General features: G+C 42.8%; 2 protein-coding genes across 2 annotated transcripts in view; one reads left to right on the top strand and one right to left on the bottom strand.

Moving 5' to 3' along the window:
- The window catches only part of PTPRJ (protein tyrosine phosphatase receptor type J), a 157520-nt gene that overhangs the window by 125703 nt on the left and 10268 nt on the right, over positions 1-21549 (top strand). The window contains exons 9-20 of the mRNA XM_081065077.1: positions 1852-2109; positions 2980-3249; positions 5148-5438; positions 8654-8785; positions 10391-10601; positions 10712-10836; positions 11881-11968; positions 14380-14421; positions 15069-15156; positions 17316-17406; positions 19489-19562; positions 19668-19802. Coding sequence (XP_080921203.1) covers positions 1852-2109; positions 2980-3249; positions 5148-5438; positions 8654-8785; positions 10391-10601; positions 10712-10836; positions 11881-11968; positions 14380-14421; positions 15069-15156; positions 17316-17406; positions 19489-19562; positions 19668-19802 — 1805 coding nt within the window. The remainder of the gene's footprint in view (positions 1-1851; positions 2110-2979; positions 3250-5147; positions 5439-8653; positions 8786-10390; positions 10602-10711; positions 10837-11880; positions 11969-14379; positions 14422-15068; positions 15157-17315; positions 17407-19488; positions 19563-19667; positions 19803-21549) is intronic.
- On the bottom strand, positions 12895-13441 carry LOC308504449 (10 kDa heat shock protein, mitochondrial-like). The gene has a single exon (XM_081065076.1). The coding sequence runs from the start codon at positions 13317-13319 to the stop codon at positions 13011-13013; it is 309 nt and encodes a 102-aa protein (XP_080921202.1). The 5' UTR covers positions 13320-13441; the 3' UTR covers positions 12895-13010.

Raw genomic sequence — 21549 nt, 5'->3', positions numbered from 1 at the left:
CTTCAACTCTGTTGGTTGAGTTAAACATTGATAGTTACTTGGAAGATCTGCTCCCAGAATAAGGGAACTGCATCCCTCAGATGAAATTGATTTTCAAGTCTGCATTTTAGATGAGATTGTTGAAATAGGGTCGTAATATCAACATATGTTTCTTCTTTCTTTTTGAGAATGTTGATAATGGTAACGGGAGACCCTTGATATTGTGTGACTTGCCAATGAGCAGAACTTAATGTAATAATTCTGTAATATGTTAGGAGTCTACAAAGTGCTGGGCTTTCATCCTGTATTTAATTTTTTTTTAACACAGTGAGGTGGGTGCTATTACCAGCTCTTTTCCAGAGTAGGAAATGGGGGCTCTGTGTGCTTAAGTAACTGGCCCAGAGTGATAAGGTATTAAACTGACCTCTGCATGGCTTTGAAGACTGAAGTCTTAATCACAATGTGGACTGACACTTTGGTATGGTGTAGCTGCAAAGTAACTTAGGACTATTCGTGAGAAGAAGGTATCTCTTATACTACAGCCTATAGTTGGGTCCCATTGAATGAAAATCAACAAGAATTGTAAGAAGGCAGTAGACTCTTAGGGGGTTACTATTCTATTATTGAACAACTTTCATTACTATTGGAGAAAATCAATGCAACAGCATTAAAGGCAATTTTGAAAAAGGGAAACAAATACCGTATGACCCAGCAATTTCACTTGTACGTATATGTGTCTGACAGAATCGAAAGCAGGGACTTGAACAATAATCTGTGCACTAATGTTCATAGTAAGGTGATTCACAATAGCCAGAAGGTAGAAGCAGCCAAGTGTCCATCAATAGATGAATGGATAGACAAAATTCTGTCCGTAAAATAGAATATTATTCATCCATAAAAGGGAAGGGAATTCTGATATATACTACAATGTGGATAGGCCTTGAAAACATTATGCTAAGTGAAATAAGTCAGAGACAAAGGGACAAATATTGTGTGATTCCACTTATATGAGATGAGGCACCTGGAATGGGCAAGTTCATGTAGAGAGAAAATAGAGGTAACCAGTGGCTGGAGGAGGGAGGAATGGGGAGTTGTTGTTTGATGGGGATAGAGTTTATGTTGGGGATGATGAAGTGTTTTGGGCATAGATAACTTATGGTGATGGTTACATAACATTGTGAATATATTTAATGCCACTGAGTTGCACTTAGTTATATCTGGGCCCTGATCTTTGCATTCATATTGTAGCTGGTTCAGTGTGTAGAGGTGAGATGATCAGAGGACAGTGCTAAGAGTACTCAGGTAGGGGGTTTCACATCTGACCCCCAGCTGTGAGGATGGAGGGCGTGTGTGTGTGTTTTCCCCTTCCCCACCCTGGCCTCAAATGTTCCTACTTAGTAAATATCAACTCTCTATTTCAGTTTTTCTCTTCAGTATGCCTAACTGTGTTTTAGGAAGATCTTTTCTTTTGAGGGAGTGATTAAAAACAATTTGTTGAGAATAATATACATACTGAAAAGCACACATATCCTAAGTGCTTTGTTTGATGAATTTTCACACACTGAACCCATCTCTCTGGTCAAGAACCTAACATGATTTTTACTCTAGAAAGGGGCATTTTTATGACAAAAGCAATGGACCAGAGAACTGATAGGGTGAACTGGTAAGTTCATCTGTGTTATGGGGGAGACAAACTTTTTGAAAGAACTGAGTGTATGTATTTCTCACTGACGTTTTGGAGTTTGTCCTTTGTGAACTCATTTGAGAGTTTGATGACAAAAGAGCAAATTCTCGGGACAGACACGTTTAAATAAAGCTGGGCATTCCAATGGTCATTAACAGACTTCCTTTTTTCTCCCTTTCCTCTACCAGACTCCAGCGCAGTGTTTGACATCTCTGTGGTCAATGTCACCACAACTGAAATGACGTTGCAGTGGCAGAGTACAGACATTGCTTCTGAGTACATCTATCATCTACGTGTAGAATCTAAACACGGCTCTACCCAAACGAACACTTCTCACAAGGAGATCACTCTTCCGGGCCTGACCCCGGGCACCTTATATAATATCACAATCACTCCAGAAGTGACCTCTTCCAGCGGGAATTCCAGCTTCATTTCACAGTACACACGTAAGTGTCCTAGGACGCCTTTCTAAGGGAGTATTCTCCCTTTCACTTGGAGGGTGGGATGTAAGCGTTGGCTAAGGGGCCATTGTTTCTGGGCTCTCGGTCGAATGAAACTAATGCTTAAGCTGAAAACATGGGCCTCAACAAAGGTTCTGCTCTTCTCATGCGGCACCAGTATTGAGCCATGTGAACTTGGAGTTGTCTTTAGAAGCAGAAAGTGATCTCACGAGCATGGGAAACATAACTGTTCCATTCATTCCTTGGGAATACAGACTAGAGGAGGGTCACCTTGTCATGTTAGCATTGGAAGATAACTGCTCAAATGAGGAGGTTTGCATGCAAGAAGGAGGGCGGGGTGTTTCTATTATTTGATCTAAATAAATGTATGGGAGAGATGGTAGTTTATAGTACCTTTTTAGTATTTTTTTCTTTCATTAGTCAGAGTTCCAAAACAGGTAGGACATTGTATTTTGAAAATATATTTCAAATAAATTTGAAGTATTAAAAGAAGCCTGAAAAACTTTAATTTTTTTGAGATTTAATCTGGACAGACATGTTGAAATAAAGCTGGGCATTCTGATGGTCATTGACAGATATTTCATTTTTTGTTTCTTTCCTCTGACCAGACCCTACGGTGGTATTTAACATCTCCGTGGTCTATGTTGCCACCGAAATGTTTTTATTTATTATTTTTCTTGACTGTCTTTTTAAATTTATTTTCTGACTGTCTTTTTGAGAAGTCTTCTATGTTTTGAGCCAGCCAATGTTAGATTTATTCATTGTTTCCCAAAAGGAGCCAGACTATTTTTAGATGCAGTAAATAAGATAGTCCTAGAATTCAAGCTAATCCATGTTGTTTTTTTTTAAATCAAGGGCCCAGCATTGTGTCCAACATTGAAATACATACTAACACCACAGCGGCAACCTTCACTTGGAAGAACTTTGATAATGCCTCTTACACGTACACCTACCACCTTCTTATTGAGAAGGATGGAAATTCCAGCGAGGCAACACAAGAAGTCACAGGTGCCACCTATGCTACAGTCACCAAATTAATCCCTGGCTCATCGTACACAGTAAAGATCTCCACCCAAGTGGGGGACATTGAGTCCCTGGCACCTGGCTGGCAGTCATTCTGTACAGGTGAGTAGCACTAGGTACCTCTGGGACTTGCTATGTGGTGCTGACCTTGCAGGCAGGTCCGCCCCAGACTTTAGTTTATCAGGTTTTGTGTGGTGTGTAATAATAGACACTGAGCTCTGTGAAATATCCTATTAGCTTGTGAATACTGTCTTTCTGCTCTCATCATTTAGTCATTCAGAAAATATTTTTTGAGCACTTACTATTTGCCAGGTACTTTTAAATGACTCAGATAAGTTCCTGCCTTCCTGGAACTTTTATTCTGGTGGGGAAGATATAATAAGCAAGATAAATAAGTGTTTAGACGATGATTACTGCCAAAGACAGGGGGAAAAAAATCAAGGAAAGGGGAGATGAGATGTTGATTGAAGGTGCCCAGGGAAGGCCTCAGTGAAAAGGTGACTGTTGAGCAAAGACCTGGAGGAAATAAAAAATCCAGCCATGTGGACACCAGGGTGGAGAGCATTACAGTCAGAGAACCAGCCAGTGCAAAGGCCCTGAGGCTGGAATATGTCTACTGTGCTGAAGGAAGAACCGCAGGCCAGGGTGGCAGGAGTGTGTCCACGAGAGCAGGAGGGTGAGCGGGTAAGAGGGGAGGCCCAGGGATAATGGCTGAGGCACGGTTGACGTCTAGGTTTGTAGTTTATAGTTTGGCTTTTACGCTAAGAAGATGGAAAGGATAGTGTTAAAATGGGTGCTCAGCTTTTCACCTTTCCTCATGCTTATCTTTCACCACAAAAAGTGTGATAAAGAGAATTTTTAGCTGTTTTGCAGGTTATGAGGACCTCTGTTCATAGTTCTGATTGTGGCCTGTGTATCACCTTATTCTCCACCCTCTTTGCACCCACACCTTCCCTTCCTTAGACCAAGCCATCCAAGTGTGTTCAGGTGATTTGGAAGGGGGTGGTCTCCTTGGGTCAGCCTCCTTAGTAGTGTAGGAGCTGGAATCTCAGTGACCTCTGACTTTTCACATGGAGTGGCTGAAGCAACCCCTGCAGCTTTGAGTCACCTGTGCTAACTGAGGCTCCATCCCACGTGGTCTAGACTCCGACCTTTGATGTTTGAGTAGCTTCCATTGCGGACATTTCTCTTAGCTATGGTTATTGCAGCCCAAAGCAGGAGAAAAGTGCACAAGAGCACTGATGACTGGGGTGGATGGAATAGGAGCTGTGGGACTAGGTATGCATTGTGGAGATTACCTTTCCAGGCTTCAGGTGAGAAGATGGGAGTTTCACTGGGTCACTGGTTAGGGCTGTTCCCGCTTTAAAATGCTGCAGCATTAAAGTAATGATGATATTCTCTCTCATACATTAATACTGGCTTTTCCATTTATATCAGTTTGATGTTGGCTCTCAAGAAAACTGTTGGCTTTCAGATAGGTAGAAACAAATAGTACCTCATTTTAAAGATGAAGAAACGGATCCCACTGAGCATGTTGTATGTATAGAAAGTGTCCTGAACTTGGATTTAGGCAACCTGGGATTCAGTTTTGGCCACCCCACTTACCAGCCCTGTCCTCTTATGCCAATTACTTAACCTCTCCAAGCCTCAGTTGATTCATCAGCAAAATGGGACGGTAATCCCCAAAATTAGATGGCATGGGTGAAGAAGTTTCTATCACCAAACTGTTAAGATGTAGCTACCTCTCATGGAGCCCTGTTCTCTTCTAGTTTGGTGACTGACAGCCAGTGTGTCATCCTCAAACAGTCCTGCAGCTGAGGCTCAAAGCAGTTGGGTGACTGACCCAAGGTCACGTAGTTCAGTAATGCCCGATTCAAGGTCAGCCTGTGCCACGTGTCTGTCCCCTCATTATGGATGGACCAGGCTTCTGCTCCCCAAGGTTTAATGTTTGCGAAGGCAGAAGCCCTAGAATCTCATGGTGTGCTATACTTGCTTTGCAGATCCTTCCCCAGTGGCCTCTTTCCACTGTGAAGTGGTCCCCAAAAAGCCAACTTTGGTTCTCAAGTGGGCCTGCCCTTCCGGTACCAACACAGGCTTTCAGGTGGAGATCAGCAGAGGAGACTGGAAAAGTACGATAAACCTGGAAGGCTGCTCCTCGAAGAACAGCACTGAGTACAGGACGGACGTCACATATTTGAATTTTTCTACCTCGTACGATATCAATATCACTGCCTTGTCCTGTAACAAGACGGCACTCCCCACTCTAAATACTTGCTTCACGGGCATCACAGGTGGGCTCTGTGGCATCAGGGTGGCCTGGTGGCATTTCGGTTGCCCCTGGAGAGGCTGACCCAGTGGGTCTGCAAGTGTGGCCTAGAAATCTGTTGTGTGTGTGTGTGTGTTTTTTTAAATTTGTGCTACAATATTTTTGTTGGCATAGACTAGTAATCCAATTCTATAGAAATCTAGTCTAAAAAAGCAGAGTGAGCAGGGCTCATTTTTCCCATTCCAAAAGTTTCCTTTGCTTTACAGAATAATTCACTGCCACATTTTCTAAGTAGTGAGTTCCTTTTCTACATCAAAATAAGCATTTTTATAGAAATATTCAAATATACAGAAAAGTAGAGGAAAGTATAAAGAAACCCATGTAGCCATCATCACCCAGTTGAACATCTGTCAGCATTTGACCAATTGGGTTTCATTTAAGTCCCTCCTCCTTATGGGATTACTATACGACCAGCCATGATCATTCTAGAATTTTATTTGTAAACAGTTCTGTATGTATTGCTCCAAAATAGCGATTCCTTTTTTTTTTCCTTTCAAACAGGACCACATTACTGTTACCATCACACTTAAAAATTTAACAATACTTTTTCCCCCTGTTATCAGATATTCAGGCAAGATTCACATTTCCCTAGAATCCATATTAACAAGCTTCCCAGCTGTTTTGGGAAACAGGATCACTCACTGCACAGGTGATCCACCTAACTAATCTGCTGATGACCATCTCTGTTTTTTGTTTTGTTTTGTTTTGTTTTTTGGTTGTTGTTGTTCTTGGAAAAATTGCTTCTTATATTTGGCTCACTTTTATCTGTCTTTTGCTCTCCATATCTTTGCCAAAGATATGTCTTAGGGCCACCTGGTTGAGTTGGTTTTGCTTTATGCTTTTAGACTCCTGGACTCCTTTAGGGTGTCAGAGTGTTTGCGGACAATTTCTAAAGAATTAGTGGTTGTAATATAAGAAAAAAATGGCCTCTTCAGGGACACTTGGAAAGTGGTTAAGGGATTCTGTGGACGGAGCCTCAGACTTAGAAAGGCAGACTTCGGTTTGATTCTAAATTCTGCCTTTTACCAGTGGTGTGATCTCAGAAAAACTACTTAAGCTCTCTGAGCCTTGTTTTCCTTCCAACACTGTTATACAAATTAGATGAGGTAATGTGTGTGGAAGACCACTTCAGAGCTGCCACGTATGGCTGCTCAGGTTGTGCACTGCACCATTCTAGGGGACACCATTCCTATGGACTCTGGTGTGCATGGGGCTCCTTGGAGTTGTGTAGTACACAACTGCACAGGACGATGGGCCACCCTCCTTTGGGTTTCTACAGCACTCCAGAGCATGATAGAAACCATGAACCTTGTGGGTAGATTTTTGTAGTTCTCTGTTTTATGATGTCATTTCTTCAGTGGGTATAAGCTACTGACAAGCAGAAAGCAGGTCTGGTTTGATATCTCCAGGCAGAGCACAGGACCCAGGGCTGAGGAGGAGCTTGTCAGAGGCAGTTGTTTCTGAAGCTGAACAATATGTGGTAGGGTTGGATAATGACCACTGTTGTTTAGTCCAGTGGTTCCCTTTTGATCTGTAGCTCCCTTTCCTTGCTTGAATTGTTACGTACAAATTTCATATGGTTTTCATTTAATGTAAAAGTGGAGCCTGAGTTTTCTCTGAGAGAGGTAGGAAGTGTTGGCAGGAGAGTTGGAATGATAGTCTTTTAGCCAACGTTGGTTGGTGCTTACTGCGTATCCGGGTAAAGGACTCTGTGGTGAGCAAGGCAGGCAGGGCCCCTGGAGCATAGGATTGAGATAAGCAGTGAGAGGGAAAGGGTTTCCAGGCTTGGAGGCGGGTGAGCTAGCGTGCCAGCTGACAGTCTTGGGGTGGGGTGCTGGCGGACTGAAAGGCGTATCACTGCTGGGAAATGTGGGAGCCTTCTTAGGAAGTCTCTGTTGAGACTGTTGACAATTAGACATGGGGACACCGCCTCCCACTGGCCAATGCTGTCATTTACTTGAGAGTTTGCTGAAACATGGTTTTCTGTGCTGTTTAATAGAAAATAAAGTGAGCCTCATGTATAATTAAAATTTCTCTAGGAGCCATATGAAAATCTAAGAAGGAACAACTGTAATGAATTTTGATCACATTTTATTTAACTCAGTCTATTAAACGTGTTATGATTTCAACACGTAATCTGTGTAAAGTGTTATTAATGAGATGTTTTACGCTTTTTCTGCACTAAGTCTTTGACACCCAGTCTATACATGTGTGCTACCTCTGAGTTTGGACAAGTCACGTTTCAAGTGCTCACTAGCGACGTGAGGCAAATGGCCGCCATATTGGACAGGGCCAGTCTGGAGAATCGCGCCGTGGTTTGAGTTCAGTTTCCTTAGTCTCCCTGAATCTGAAACATGGTAATGAAAGCTCTCTAACTGTATGTGGGAGGCAAGTTTATGTAGAGAGTGTGTGTGGAGAGGGATCTTCTTCAATTTAGAGTTTTCTTCTTTTTGGGTTAATTCAGGGAGGGCCTTCACAAGCTTACCTCAGGGAGGTGAGGCCTATTGTTATGAAGATCAGCCATGGGACAGTCCTGTGTGGGCTTTTCTGGTTTCTGGAAGTGGGTCGGTCGGGTTTCTCTACGTGGCATTTTAAACCAACCCCAGCAAAATGAGGGCTTTAACGTGGAGGACGTAGAGCAGGGATGTGGCCAGTCTCAGTGGTCCTGAATTCTCTCTTATGTCATCTTTGCCTTCCTCTGTGTATCTGGCCATCATGTTCTCAGCTGTCATCCGGTCCCCGTGCTGAGTCCATGCACTGGGCAGATATCTGCTTACAGCTCCCAAGTTCCCACCTTCGCGTTCCACCCACATAGCCTCTCTCGTCCTCCTTCTCCTGCCCCAGTTCTCAGGATAAGAAACTTGGCCCCTCTGGGTCTGGAGGGGCTGGGGGAGATAGAAAATGCAGGTTATCTTCAACCCTCAGGGCAACGTGCTGGAGGTTGCCCCAGGGATGTGGCTGGACCCACTGAAGTGGTCACCATGAGCTAGGCAGGTGCCCCACCAGTTCCCTTCCCTGCCCCTTGCTTCTGGATTTGCTTTGCATGAGCCCAGCATAAGGCTTCCAGAACAAGGGCTGAACTGGAAGAGGGTACTGCAGCAAATTCTCTACTTAGTAATTTTGTCCCTTCTTTGGTTTTAGATGTTGGATGATCATGTATTTCGTTTTGTTCTGTTTCAGACCCCCCTTCTCCAGATGAATCTCCTAATATTACATCTGTCAGTCACAATTCAGTAAAGGTCAAGTTCAGTGGGTTTGAAGCCAGCCATGGACCCATCAGAGCCTACGCTCTCATTCTCACCACTGGGAACGGTAAGTGGGGCGGGGGGGGGGGGGTGTTCATTACAGGTTAAATAGCCAGTGAGTGGTATGGTGACTGGGTGCCATTTCTGTGCCCACTAAGGTACATTATAGATACAAATACATGTCTGTTTTTACACTGTAGCCTATGATTGGCAGTCAGATGGAGGTGGGAGGGAGTAAGCCATTTGCCTGATGATTTTAGGTCAGAGGTTGACAAGCTTTCTGTAAAGAGCCGGACAGCAAATATTTTAAGCTTTGCAGGCCTTACAATCTCTGTCGCAACTATTGAACTCTGCCATTGTAACGTGAAAGCAGTCATAGACGATACATAAAGAATGAGTGTGGCTGTTTCAATAAAAGACTATTTACCCAAAGGATGGCTGGCGGGATTTGGCCCATGCACCCCAACTTGCTGATGTTTGATCTAGGTTTTTCGTCTCTTTTACAACATAGGGTTTTTTAAGTGGCAGGATGTGTCTTAACCAACTCTCTCTTTCTCTCTCCCTATCACACACACAAATGCACACGCACAAATCATAGTCAAAGGCTGACTTTCTCTTGAAAGAAAACAAAACAATTTGCATTTGTAGTGGGAACTTGCAGAGAGCACCCTCATAGCTAAGAGAGGAGGTGGATGAAAGGCTGCTTTTCCTTAAAGGGCTCCAGGACATTCTTTGAAAGTAAGAAGATGATTTGAAGGTCTCTGCTAGCTGCCTGTGGGTGCTTTGCACAGGGCTTGCTTTTAAAATGCCAAGGTTTGTTATTTTTGGTGATTTTTAAAAAAAAAAAAAGTGACTATTGCAGTGCAGCTCCTTCCCAGCCTCTCAGCCTGTGATACTGTCTTCGTCTCCTGGAGGAAGGTGGAGCTAAAACTCTCTTGGGGTGTGGGGACCACGGGAGACAGGAATTTGCTGCTGTCATAAACCTGTGGCAAAATTTCAAACAGTGATGTTGCGATCTCTCTCTCTCTCTCTCTCTCTCTCTCTCTCTCTCTCTCTCTCTCTCTTTCTTCTTCTTCTTCTTCTTCTTCTTCTTCTTCTTCTTCTTCTCCTTCTCCTCCTCCTCCTCCTCCTCCTCCTCCTCCTCCTCCTCCTCCTCCTCCTCCTCCTCCTCCTCCTTCTTCTTCTACTTTCTCTTTCTGTCTTTCATTTTGGGTCTGTTTCAAGCCCCTAGTTATTTTGCTGTGAACGTTTTCAGCAAGTTCCACATTCAGACCGTCACTGAATGAGGGAGGCAATATTGCATAGTGACCAAACTGATCAATACCAGCCTGTGGTGGATGAGACCACACGCTCGAGTCAGATCGTCTGGGTTAGAAATACAACTCTACTATGTAGGCAGTGTGGCCTTGGGTCCTTTTGCGTTCTGTGCCTTCATGTTTCCATCTGTAAAATGGGGATAATAAACCTATGTGATGAGATTATCATGGGAATTCAATGGGTTAATGTAAATAAAGTATTTAGAATTTAATACACATAAAGCCTGACATCGAGAGCATCCTTGAAAGATGACAGCTATTATCCCTGTCACCCAGTGTCAACGTGAGTGTGGGAGACTTAAATTTCTGTTTGCACTCACTTTTCTTATGACTTCTCTTCTGTGTGCCTTTCTTAGCTGTTGAACCGACTGCAGATGCTTTGAGATATACGTATGAAGATTTCAAAAAAGGGACCTCGGATACTTATGTGACATACCTCATAACAACAGAAGAAAAGAGACATTCTCAGGGCTTGTCTGAAGTCTTAAAATATGAAATTGATGTTGGGAACGAATCAACTACGCACAGCTATTACAACGGGAAGCTGGAGCCCCTGGGGCGTTATCGGTAACGTCTCCTGGTTCTTGTTCTTTGGGGCTGAGTCTCCTCAGTGCAAAGCTTTACAGGCCCGGGTGTTGGACACATCTCAGCTGCCTCTTTTTCTTCTTGTCCCACAGGGCTTGTGTGGCCGGCTTCACCAACATCACCTTTAACCCTAACAAAGACGGACTCATAGATGGGATTGGGAGCTACGTGTCCTTCAGTCGCTATTCAGAGGCCGTTTTCTTGCCCCAGGATCCAGGTAGAAGAACAATAATGCTGTTAGCAATTCAGTGGGTTTTTGCTGCAGTGTCCAGAGAAAGCTGGGTGTCTGCATGCCTTGTTGGGCCCCAAACGCATTGGAGTGCCTGGTTTCTCCTTTCAGAAGTTGAGCCATCACTTGGCCATGAGGACCCAGCTCAGCTTCCTCATCTGAGATCCCCAATTCCCCCCCCCCGCCCCCCTCCCTTCTGGGAATGCCAGTTGGCTTCAGTGTGCACATCATTTAGTCCTCTTTTCTCGGTGTGGTCATTTGTGCGTCCACATGCCAGACATACAGTGTGACTTTTAGTACATAGAAGCCTTGAAGGAGCCACAGAAATCATCTTGTCCAGCTCCTTTTAGAAGTGAGGCTACTAAGGCCCAGAGAGGGCCAGTGATTTGTCCAGGGCTGCACCATGTTAGAGGCAGGCCTGACATTCTCATCTCAGACTCCTAATCAAGTGCTGCTGGCCTTAATCACACAGAGTGGAGTGATCTAGGAGCTTCAGGTACCCAAGGCGGGCACATCCCCTACCTTCAGGCCAGAGACACATGGACCACCTGGCTTGTTAGCTTGTCTGGTTGTCGGCTGTAGGAAAGAATTCCTGTCCCAGATACGAAGTTTGGGGAGTCCCCACACCCTTTCCCAATAAACAGATGGGTTTTATGTATGTCACCTGAGCATGGTGCTGTGGGTACTTCTGCTCGTATGTGGGTGTTTGTCCCAAAAGGTCAGAGGTGGCAGGAACGAGATGGAACATGGTTCCCTAAATTTGCAGTTGGGTAAACTGAGAGTTGGAGAGGAACAGTGATTTTTCTCAGGACCTCCACTTAGTGGTGGACTGGGGATAAGTAACCCGACTTCCAAACGCCTGGGCTGGTTTTAGGCACAAAGGTATTTAAGAGTGTGTGTGTGTGTGTGTGTGTGTGTGTGTCTGCACATGTCTGCACATGACACAGACACCCCACCCTCTCTGGTTCAAGGGCTCTTCCGGTTGTTGGTAAACACACCACTTCAAGTGCCTCCCATTTGGATTTTTCCCAGGTGTCATCTGTGGAGCAGTTTTTGGGTGTATCTTTGGTGCCATGGTTATTGTGGCTGTTGGAGGCTTCATCTTCTGGAGAAAGAAAAGGTGACTATTGTTTATATTAATAATAATACCCGACTTTTTAAAGGGAGCTTTTTCTTACGGAAAATTTCAGACATTTACACAACTGGAAGGAAGAGTGTGATGAGCCCCCGTGTCCCTGTCAGCCACAGTCATGACTATCTGGCCAGTCTTATTTCATCTCAGCGCCCGAGCTGGAGGATTTTAGAGCAGATCTCAGCCCTGACATCAGGTCATAGGAAGCACTGTCGCGTAGGGTGCGACTTGCAAACGGTGCCTTCTAATTCACAAAGCAGTTTCTTGGTGTTGAGAGATTTTGGGTGAGAGTTAGCTAAGTTTAAACACTCACTGGGTCTCTGACTAAGTAGCTGCGAGGGAGCTGAGCGTTACCAGTGTCCTCATCTGTGATGTGGGGAGAATAACACTGCCTAAGTCATAATGCCAAAGAGCATTAAATAAAGTGCTTCCCACAGTGCCTTGTGCCCCGTGTGCTATGATCATTTAATCTGTATCACCACCATTTGGGGTAGTTAAATAGTAAAAAGAGCCACTCTGTTTTGAGCACTTACTGTGTGCCCGGATTTCTGCTTTCTGTGAATTCTCTCACTGGTGGGTCTCTGTCAGGCAGGCCTCATACACTCTGCTGTCAGGAGGAAGCCGAGTGTAGAAAGTGTGGAAACGGACTTGAACTTGGTCTTTCCTCTTCCGTGTGTGCCCTCTTGCCTGACCGTATGAGGTGTGAAGCCGTATGATGTGTGAAGCTGGGATTCATTTGTTATTTCTTTCTAATGCGCTTATGCCTGGTTCTTCTGTTGCCACCTTGCCCTCTTGAGTTGGCAGGAAGTGCCTGGGTGCCAGTTTTTTTTATTTTTTTTATTTGTATATTTTTATTTGGAAATGTTTGTATCAGTACAGTGGAACTAAATTTTAAGAGACACTAGATGTCATTACTTTGGATATCATTAGTTTATTACAAAAGAGACATGGAAATTATTTACATGATGAGATTTCAGAACTTCAGTGGAATGGGCAGCTTCACGTGATACCATGTCAGTAGTGATTTATTTCAGTCTACATACTTTCCAAGAATGTCACCATCTCTAAATAAGAAATAAACCTTGTCATCTATAACTACTTTGGTGCCCCCATATTCTGGAAGAAGAACTTTATCTCCAACTTTCACGCTAACTGGTTGAATCTCTCCACCCTTTCCTTTAGAGCCGGATCCAACAGCTACTACTGTTGCTTGCAATACTTTTCCTTGAGATTTTTCTGGAAGCATAATGCCTCCCTTGGTTACAGTTTCTGCAGCACTCCTTTCAACTAACACTCGGTCAAAGAGGGGGAGAAACTTTCTAAATGCCTGTCCTGCCATGACTCCGGCAGCAGCAGTTCGTACTCTGCTCTCACGCCGCGGCCGCAAGGAGAGACCTGCAGTCCCGTTTTGGGTGCCAGTTTTTGAATTAGTTTCTCGTTTTCGTTTTTGCAAGACAGGGGTCAAAAACAGCTTTATTGTTTCTTATTAAAATAGAATTAATACATACTATGGCAAACCAAAACCAAAACAAACAAACAAAAAAACCAACAAAACACCAAACAAACCAGAAAAGAAGAGCGAACAAAATAGGTAATCCATAACTGCTGCACCCACACAAAACTCCCCATAACTCTGATGTGATTACAAAACACACACAAATACTTATACACATACATACACAAGTGGAATCATAGTATACGTGTCGTTTTATAGCCTGCTTTATTCACTTAAGCTTGGACAGCTTCATTTTGTCTTCATTTTAGTGGCTATATATTATTGAGCTGTATGGATATTATTTAACAATTTCTAATTTTTTTTTCTTTTGCCACAGTTACTTATCCCTGTCCCTAAATCTTTGGGCACATTCATGATTATTTCCTTAGGCTAAGTTCCAAGCTGCTCAGTTGCTGGGTCAGTGGGTAGGCATGCTTTCCATTTTGATACTTACACCAAATTGCCTTCCAGAAAGTTCTTTTTAAACACCAGTGTGAGGTTTAGCCAAAAATGCAGGAGAGCACCAGATGCCCCCCTATCTGGCTATGCTGGATATATTTTCTCATCTATCCCATTAACTTATTAACTCTCTTATTAACTCTCAAAAGCAGAGTGTGAAATAATGAGTCTCACTTTACAGTAAGGTAAATGCTGTAAAGAAAGTCCTAAAAGCTGCTGGAGTAAGATCCTTACATACTTTTAGAGGGTACAAAGGAAAGGAACTTCACAGATTTATAACCAGCATTTTCTGCTTACTTAGACACTTAATTTTAATATCAGTGAACAGGATTTAGTTTTGTATATGAACTAATGCCCAGGGAAAAGGCATTTTGAGATACACGAAAGGGACAAAGCACACAATTAACTGTTTAGGTCTAATGTTTTATTTTTTCTTTGAAAACAGGAAAGATGCAAAGAACAATGAAGTGTCCTTTTCTCAAATTAAGTAAGTCTCTAGAGTTATGAGCTTTATTTTAAGACGTTTGATCTCCCACCTGTTCAGTGATTATCTAGAGAATTTTTGATGGAACTTGCTATCATGTTTCCTGATTGACACATTTGGCCATGGTCATCCAGAAGCCTTGCTAGCTTTGTTATTCTGCAGGGAATCTGTGTTTATTGGTCTCCTGCAGCTAGCTTCCTGCCATGTTCTGCTATGGCAAGTAGAACCACACTTGCAATATTCTACCAATAATTCACCAATAAATGTATATTTTGTGATTTAAAAAAAGGTTACCAAGATCTGAGAGCAGAGAACTTGTTCAAAGTCACAAAGCCAATCACAGGTTCTAGAAGTCGGATTTCCCTTCGCATGTTTCAGAGTTTTGTAAATAACATACAAACCCTCTCCCAACTTCCCTTTCCCCTCAAAATTATACTGTAGTTTTTCATCTTTTGGGAAGATGTTTACTTCAGAGGCATGGTTGAGTCATTTTTTCTAATTGCTTGTTTTTTTCTTCTTTCCCTTTCCATGATGAAGACCTAAAAAGTGAGTAAGCGCTTTGCTTTTTATTTTTTATAATTTGTATTTTTCTATTCTGAGTGTGAATTAACTGAATGTGAAAAACCCAATACATTGTTTTGTTTTCTTAGATCCAAGTTAATCAAAGTGGAGAATTTTGAGTCCTACTTTAAGAAACAGCAAGCTGACTCCAACTGTGGGTTTGCAGAAGAATACGAAGTACGTGGTCGTAAATATTAATGTTTGTCATTGCTTTATGTTTACCCTGAAAGTTGGAAAGCTGCCCGTTTTTGTTTTATGGTGAAGCTCTGGGTAAGAGACGCCCCTCTTAGTGGGGAGAGAGGCTCTTCCGTGTCCCCCGGGGTCACATTGTTACTGTGTTGCTCATGAACACTTAGATGGACCTTCGATTCTAGTGGATTATATGTTTAATCTTGTTCATACCTGAAGATTGTGCAGAACTGTATAGAACTGTGAATTCAAGTTGCAGGGCTATTAACTAGAGTCATTAGGAGGCTATATGAGCGGGAAAGACACCAGAGGGGAGATTTGGCAGGCAGGGGCTGATGGCTGTGTGGTAGAGGTGGGTCCTGGAGGATTATGTGATGTCCTGTGGAGAGAGCCCCATATGCCCTACCCCCAAACCAGCCCAGGAGCCCCTCCTCCAGAACGGCCCTCCACATTGCCCTCCATGTACTACCCCTGCTGCAGCGTGACCTCCTCCATTGAAGTGCTACGCACCATTTGTATGGGTGTCCGGTGGCTGTTGAAGCAAAGGACCACAAATGGTGGCTTAAAGAAACAGAGTGTATTCTCTCACAGATCTGGGGGCCAGACCAAGTGCAGAATCAAGGTGTCAGCTGGGCTGTGCTCCTTCCCAAGCTTCTGGGGGCAGAATCCCTGGTTTCCTCTTGCAGATTCTGGTGGCTCCGTGTGTTCTCTGGCTTAGAGCCGCATCACTCTAGTGTCTGCCTGTTTCCTCCTCCTTCTTCCTGTGCCTCTCTCTGTGTGCCTGGGATAAGGACACCGTTACGGGATTTAGGGCCCATCTGGATGATCCAGGATGACCTCATCTCAAGATTCTAATCCATTACGTCTGCAAAGCCCTGTTTTGCAAATAAGGTCACATCACAGGTTGTAGGGTTAGGACGGAGAGGTGTCCTTTTCGGGGCCATCATTCAACCTATTGTACAACTCAAAGCACAGCTCAGCGGCCACCTCCTCTATAAAGATTTTTCTGGTGTCTTTAGGAGGACTTGGTTTCTGTGTCTCCATGCCTGTTTCTCCTGTGCCACGGTGCTGGTTACCAATAATATCCTGTGTTTATTTAATTCTGCTTTGTTGTAACATTAGTTATTTCTATCTGCATCTCTGTCCCAGGTCGTAAGCTCCTTGAAGGCAAGGATTGTCCTTTTCTTTTGACATTTGCATTAGTTTCCAACGGCTGCATAACAAAGTACCACAAACTGGGTGGCTTAAAACAATAAACAGTTGTTCTCTCACAGTTCAGGGAGTGGCTTCAAACAATAGACAACTTTCTGTCACAGTTCTGGAGGCCAGGGCTCCCAAATTGGCGTGTTGGGCAGGGCCACTCTTCCTCTGAAACCTCTAGGGGAGGATCCTGCTTTGTTTCATCCAGCTTCTGGAAGCCCAGGCATTTTTGACTTGTGGCAGCGAAACTCCAATACCTGCCTCTTTCTTCATATATCTGTCTCCCCTTGTGTGTCTGGCTCTGCGTGTTTTCTCTTCTAAAAGGGCATCAGTCATAGTGGATGAAGGGCTGGCCTACTCCAGTATGACCTCGTCGTATCTTGATTACATCTGCAAAGACTGCAGATCCAAATAAGATTGCATTCATACGTGCTGCATTTTTGAACTTCAACATATCTTTTGGGGGGACATAATTTAATCTATAACATCCCTGCATTCCCCCTTTAAAACAAAAACAAATGGTTTTATTAAAGTATAATTACAAACAATAAATTGAATATATTTATTTATTTCCCCTCAGTTTCACTGAGAAATAAATGACATACATCACTGTATAAGTTTAAGGCATATAGCACGATAGTTTGACTTACATATGTTGTGAAATGATTACCTCAATAGGTTTGGCTAACATCTATCTTCTCATACAGATATAGTAAAAAGAAAGAAAAAATAGAAAAGATTTTTTTTCTTGTGATGAGAACTCTTAGACTTTACTCTCTTAATAACTTTCCTATATATCAGAGAGGGCATATGTGGTATATCACAGTACATGCTAGCTAGCTACAGTCGTCATGTTGCATTCCCACTTTACTCTGTCCGACTCTGTGCTTGGTGTAAATAGTATGTGAACACTAACTAAATATACGACTCATTTGTTTTGTTTTCAGGATCTGAAGCTTGTTGGAATTAGTCTACCTAAATATGCAGCTGAACTGGCTGAAAACAGAGCAAAGAATCGCTATAATAATGTTCTGCCCTGTAAGTTGTTTTTCCACACGATCTTCCCCTTTTTGTCACTGGCCATTGCAGCTCTAATAGTAGAAGGGAGGGAACCATGATACTAACCAGCCACTTCCACAACCGTTCATTAGTCACCTACTGTGTGCTAAGCACTGCATTTAGGCACGTTCCATAGAATTCAGTCCTCACGACAACCTTATGAAGTAAGGAAAGTGAGGCACAGAGTGGCTTGTCCAAAGTCACAGAGATCGTCGTGGCAGGACCAAGCTTGGACCAGATCTGTCATTTTCATTCAGGGACAAGGCCAGAGCATGGGCTCTTAACCCCTCTATCTCTTCAGCCCCGTTATTTCAGTTAATGTAGTTCTGGAATGAAGGAACAGGAGAACAGGCAGGGAGTAACTTTCTACTTGTCCAAACACGTCTCTGGTGGGCTGAGAACACCGCACAGCTAAATATGAGTTGTATTTGGATTCACTCCTGTTTTTGAGAATTAACAATGTCTGCAGCCCTAACCTATAGGCATAACAAAAAATTGAGTTTAAAATGAGAATTATATATTACAGCATCTGTTAAGATGACATGTAAATCCCGCTCCATAGAGAGTTCTTTGTAGTTTTTCTTTTAGGTGGGGATTCAGGCATAGAAAGATCAGTAGATTGCAGCTATGTTCTGATTCCGCTGAAATTTATAGGCTCTACTGATAATTTTTGCACTAGGACATTTAGAAACGTTGTCTTTTTTGTTATTTGAAGCTGGTTTTTCTTTCCTGGCCTAAAATGTTACCTTCTTTTTAGATTCAGTATTTTCTAGCTCCCAGTGGGTTCTTTCTCTTCATTTTCTTCCCTTGTATTGACAGTAGACATTGACTCACATTCTGAGAGAAATGCTTTTAAAGCTGAGCTGGTGGGACCTGCTCTTCTAGGGTTAACTTGGAATTATTGGTCTTTTCTTATGACTGTCTTTGGAAAATTTGAGATTCAGAGTACTGAAGATTTTAAGCTGAAACTCACGTTGGTAACTGGGTTTAGAAGTCTTATATGTTTTGTCCAGGGGAGGATGAGAGAGTGTGCAGTCAGTCAGGGAAACAGAGATCGTGCTGCTTACAGTTCAGCCTGACATTTGAGTCTAAGGTTATCATTTCATTTCTTGAGTGGGCAAGGTTGTATGTGGGTTTTTGAGATGAGAGTTTTTAGAAAACGTGAGAATTTTGTGTCTTAGACCTTCTCACCCATAGCAGTCTTATGCATTCAGTTTATTCTTGAATTTCCTACTGTCATTTTATAACAACTTTTTTATGAGAATAGAGAAATTGTGAGATACTTCATAAATTATGTAAAGGTCAAACCACTATGCTGTACACCTGAAACTGTTATAAAATATTATTGAATGTCAACTATAATTTAAAAAAAAGTCACAATATATAGTGCAGCATAAGGAATATAGTCAATAATACTCTAATAACTATGTATAATGTCAGATGGATAATAGACTTATTGGAGTTATTACTTTATGAGGTGTATAAATGTTTAATCACTATGTTGCTTTGTGCATGTGAAACTGAAAAAAAAAAAAAAAAGGTTAACCTGGGTATCTACCCTGCCATGGTGGAAAGGGCACTAGATTTGAATTCTGACTGCCAGTCACCAGATGTAAGTGCTTGGAGAAGTCACTTAATCTCCTGGACCCTCAGTTTCCTCATCTGTAGCGTGGGCATAAAAGCTTGCAGGTGGTTTTGAGAAATAAGTAAGATTGCTAGGGCATTTCCTGACTCATGGCTCACACCCAAGGCTGCTAATAGCAGTGTGTTTGTTTCATCTGACAAGGCCACGTGGCACAGTTAAGAGCTGGTGGCGGACTGCCTGGATTTGATCCTTGACTCTGCCATTTACTAGCTCTGCCCGGTAATCACCGAACTTCTCTGTACCATGGTCACATAGGGTGACTGTCAGGATTAAATAGGGTAATATACACAAAATGCCAACCTGTACACCTTAACATGTGACAGAAGCCCCTGAGTTGACCTTTTCTTCTTCCTTTTAATTGTATGCAACTCTCTGGGCACATTTGCTTCTAATGCGGACCTTCTTTGTTTTCACAGATGATATTTCCCGTGTCAAACTTTCAGTCCAGACCCATTCAACTGATGACTACATCAATGCCAACTACATGCCTGTAAGTGGGCAGATGTTCTCATAGCGTTGGCTGGTGGGGGCGAAATCTTCAGAGCTCCTCTTTCTGTTTCTTTGCCATTGAGTACGTGTTGCTTTCCATTTCTAGGGCTACCATTCCAAGAAAGATTTTATTGCCACACAAGGACCTTTGCCCAACACTTTGAAAGATTTCTGGCGCATGGTTTGGGAGAAAAATGTATATACCATTGTTATGTTGACCAAATGTGTTGAACAGGGAAGGGTAAGTATCTTTTTAAAAATTATTATTAAGTTTATTCACTCATTTTTACTGTGGTGGATGGGTATCTTAAAAACCATTTGTCTTTAAAAAAAAAAACAAACCTGTTTTATTAGCACCTGTATTCTTAGAAACTTGTTTTCTGTCTTTTTCTCCGCTAAGTGAAAAGTTAAAAAAAAAAATCTTTAAAAAAACCCTATTTTATCATTACCTTCCTGTGTGGATAAATATCAAAGTTCTCTATTCGTGAAGTCACTGCTCCTGGAGTTGGTTAATAGAAGGAGTTGGGTTTGTGTGTGGAAAAACTCCCAGCTCCGCCCTCCTTCGGCTCTGTGAATGGGCAAAAACCCATCGTGTCGCTATGCAACCAGCTTCTTCATGTGTGAGATGGGGTATTTGACCAACTCTGTGATTTTCAAACTTGGTTTTTAGCACTGGAACACTTTATACAAAATCTGACTTATCTCCAGATAAGGCTCAGCAGTTTCCTCTCCCCTGTGATGGCCTGAAATCCTCCAGCCACTTCCATTAAAAATGAGGTTTCTTCTAGTAATAAAATCCCAGGTTTCCATAAATGCATTTGAGGAGAATTGGAAAAACACATGCTAAATTCAGAAATCCTGTTTCCCAGGAGCAGGACCTCATGTTGCTCTGTGAATAGGTTTGTAGGTAGATTCATTCTTTGAAGAATAGGTAGGACTCGAGGCCCTAAGCTGGTGGCTCTCAGACTTTAACTTGCGTCTGAATGACCTGGTGGTGTTTGTCATTCAGAATGTCTGAGGTGGGAACCAAGAACTGCCTTTCTGACAGGTCCCAGGGGCTGCTGCTTCTGCTGCTCCAGGACACGCCTGGAGTAGCACATCGTAGGTGACAATGGAAACCTGTCAAGTGTCATTTCTTTTAATGTTCTTTGTTTCACTTTAATTGACCACCTGTGTTTCCAGCCCCAAGTGTGTGTGAGGTCCTGTGTTTAGGGGCTAGTGATGGAGGAGGGAGAGGAAACAAAGAATAGTAAGAGATGATTCCTATCTTCATATTTCTTGTGATACAGAAGGTTGGGCTCTGCACCCTTTTCTTGCATCAGGAGAACAGGCCGTTGTTGCAAATGAAAGAACATTCATTATGAATGCAAATAAACTTTATGGAGCTCTTCAGCCTGGGGTCTCACGCAAGGAACATTCTTATAGACAAATGAAAATGACGTAGTACAGTTAATGGAGAACACGAAGATGAATTTAAATTATCATCACTTTTCAGGAGAGAAGTGGATGATACTGTCTCTAAGGGGAAAGGAGAAAGGAGCCAGTGTATTTTCTGCACTAGATACTTCATATGTGTTATTTCTTTCCTGTAACAACCCTGTGAAATGTTATTTTGTAGATGGGGAAACTGAGGGTCAGAGGGTTTAGGAACTTGTTAAGAGGCTGAGTGGGACATTAGCTGCATGTCATTGTGTATCCAAGTTCTGTGTTCATTCTTGGAGCATTTGTCCAGAGACTGGGATCTTTTGAAAAATACAGATCCACAGCCTGAGTCAGAATTTCTGGAGGTGGGACCCAGACATGTGTTTTTAAAGCAAAACAAACCTCCCAGGTGAATTAGGTAACCAACCAGGTTTGGGAACCACCTGTAGTAAAGCATACCTGGGAAGGTTGTGTGTGGGTGTTTTTCATGCAGAAATGGGGGCTCAGTGTTGGCCAGATCTGATTTTTGAAGAGAAGCTAGAAATCTGGATTTTAATGATAACCTC

The sequence above is a fragment of the Rhinolophus hipposideros genome (assembly GCF_964194185.1).
Source record: "Rhinolophus hipposideros genome assembly, chromosome: 10".
NCBI lineage: Eukaryota > Metazoa > Chordata > Mammalia > Chiroptera > Rhinolophidae > Rhinolophus > Rhinolophus hipposideros.
The sequence above is the reverse complement of the archived record's forward strand: the minus strand, read 5'-3'. Positions and strand labels throughout refer to the sequence as shown.

Coding starts and splice junctions, on each gene's coding strand:
- LOC308504449 (XM_081065076.1), bottom strand. CDS start 13,319: ATGGCAGGACAGGCATTTAGAAAGTTTCTCCCCCTCTTTGACCGAGTG.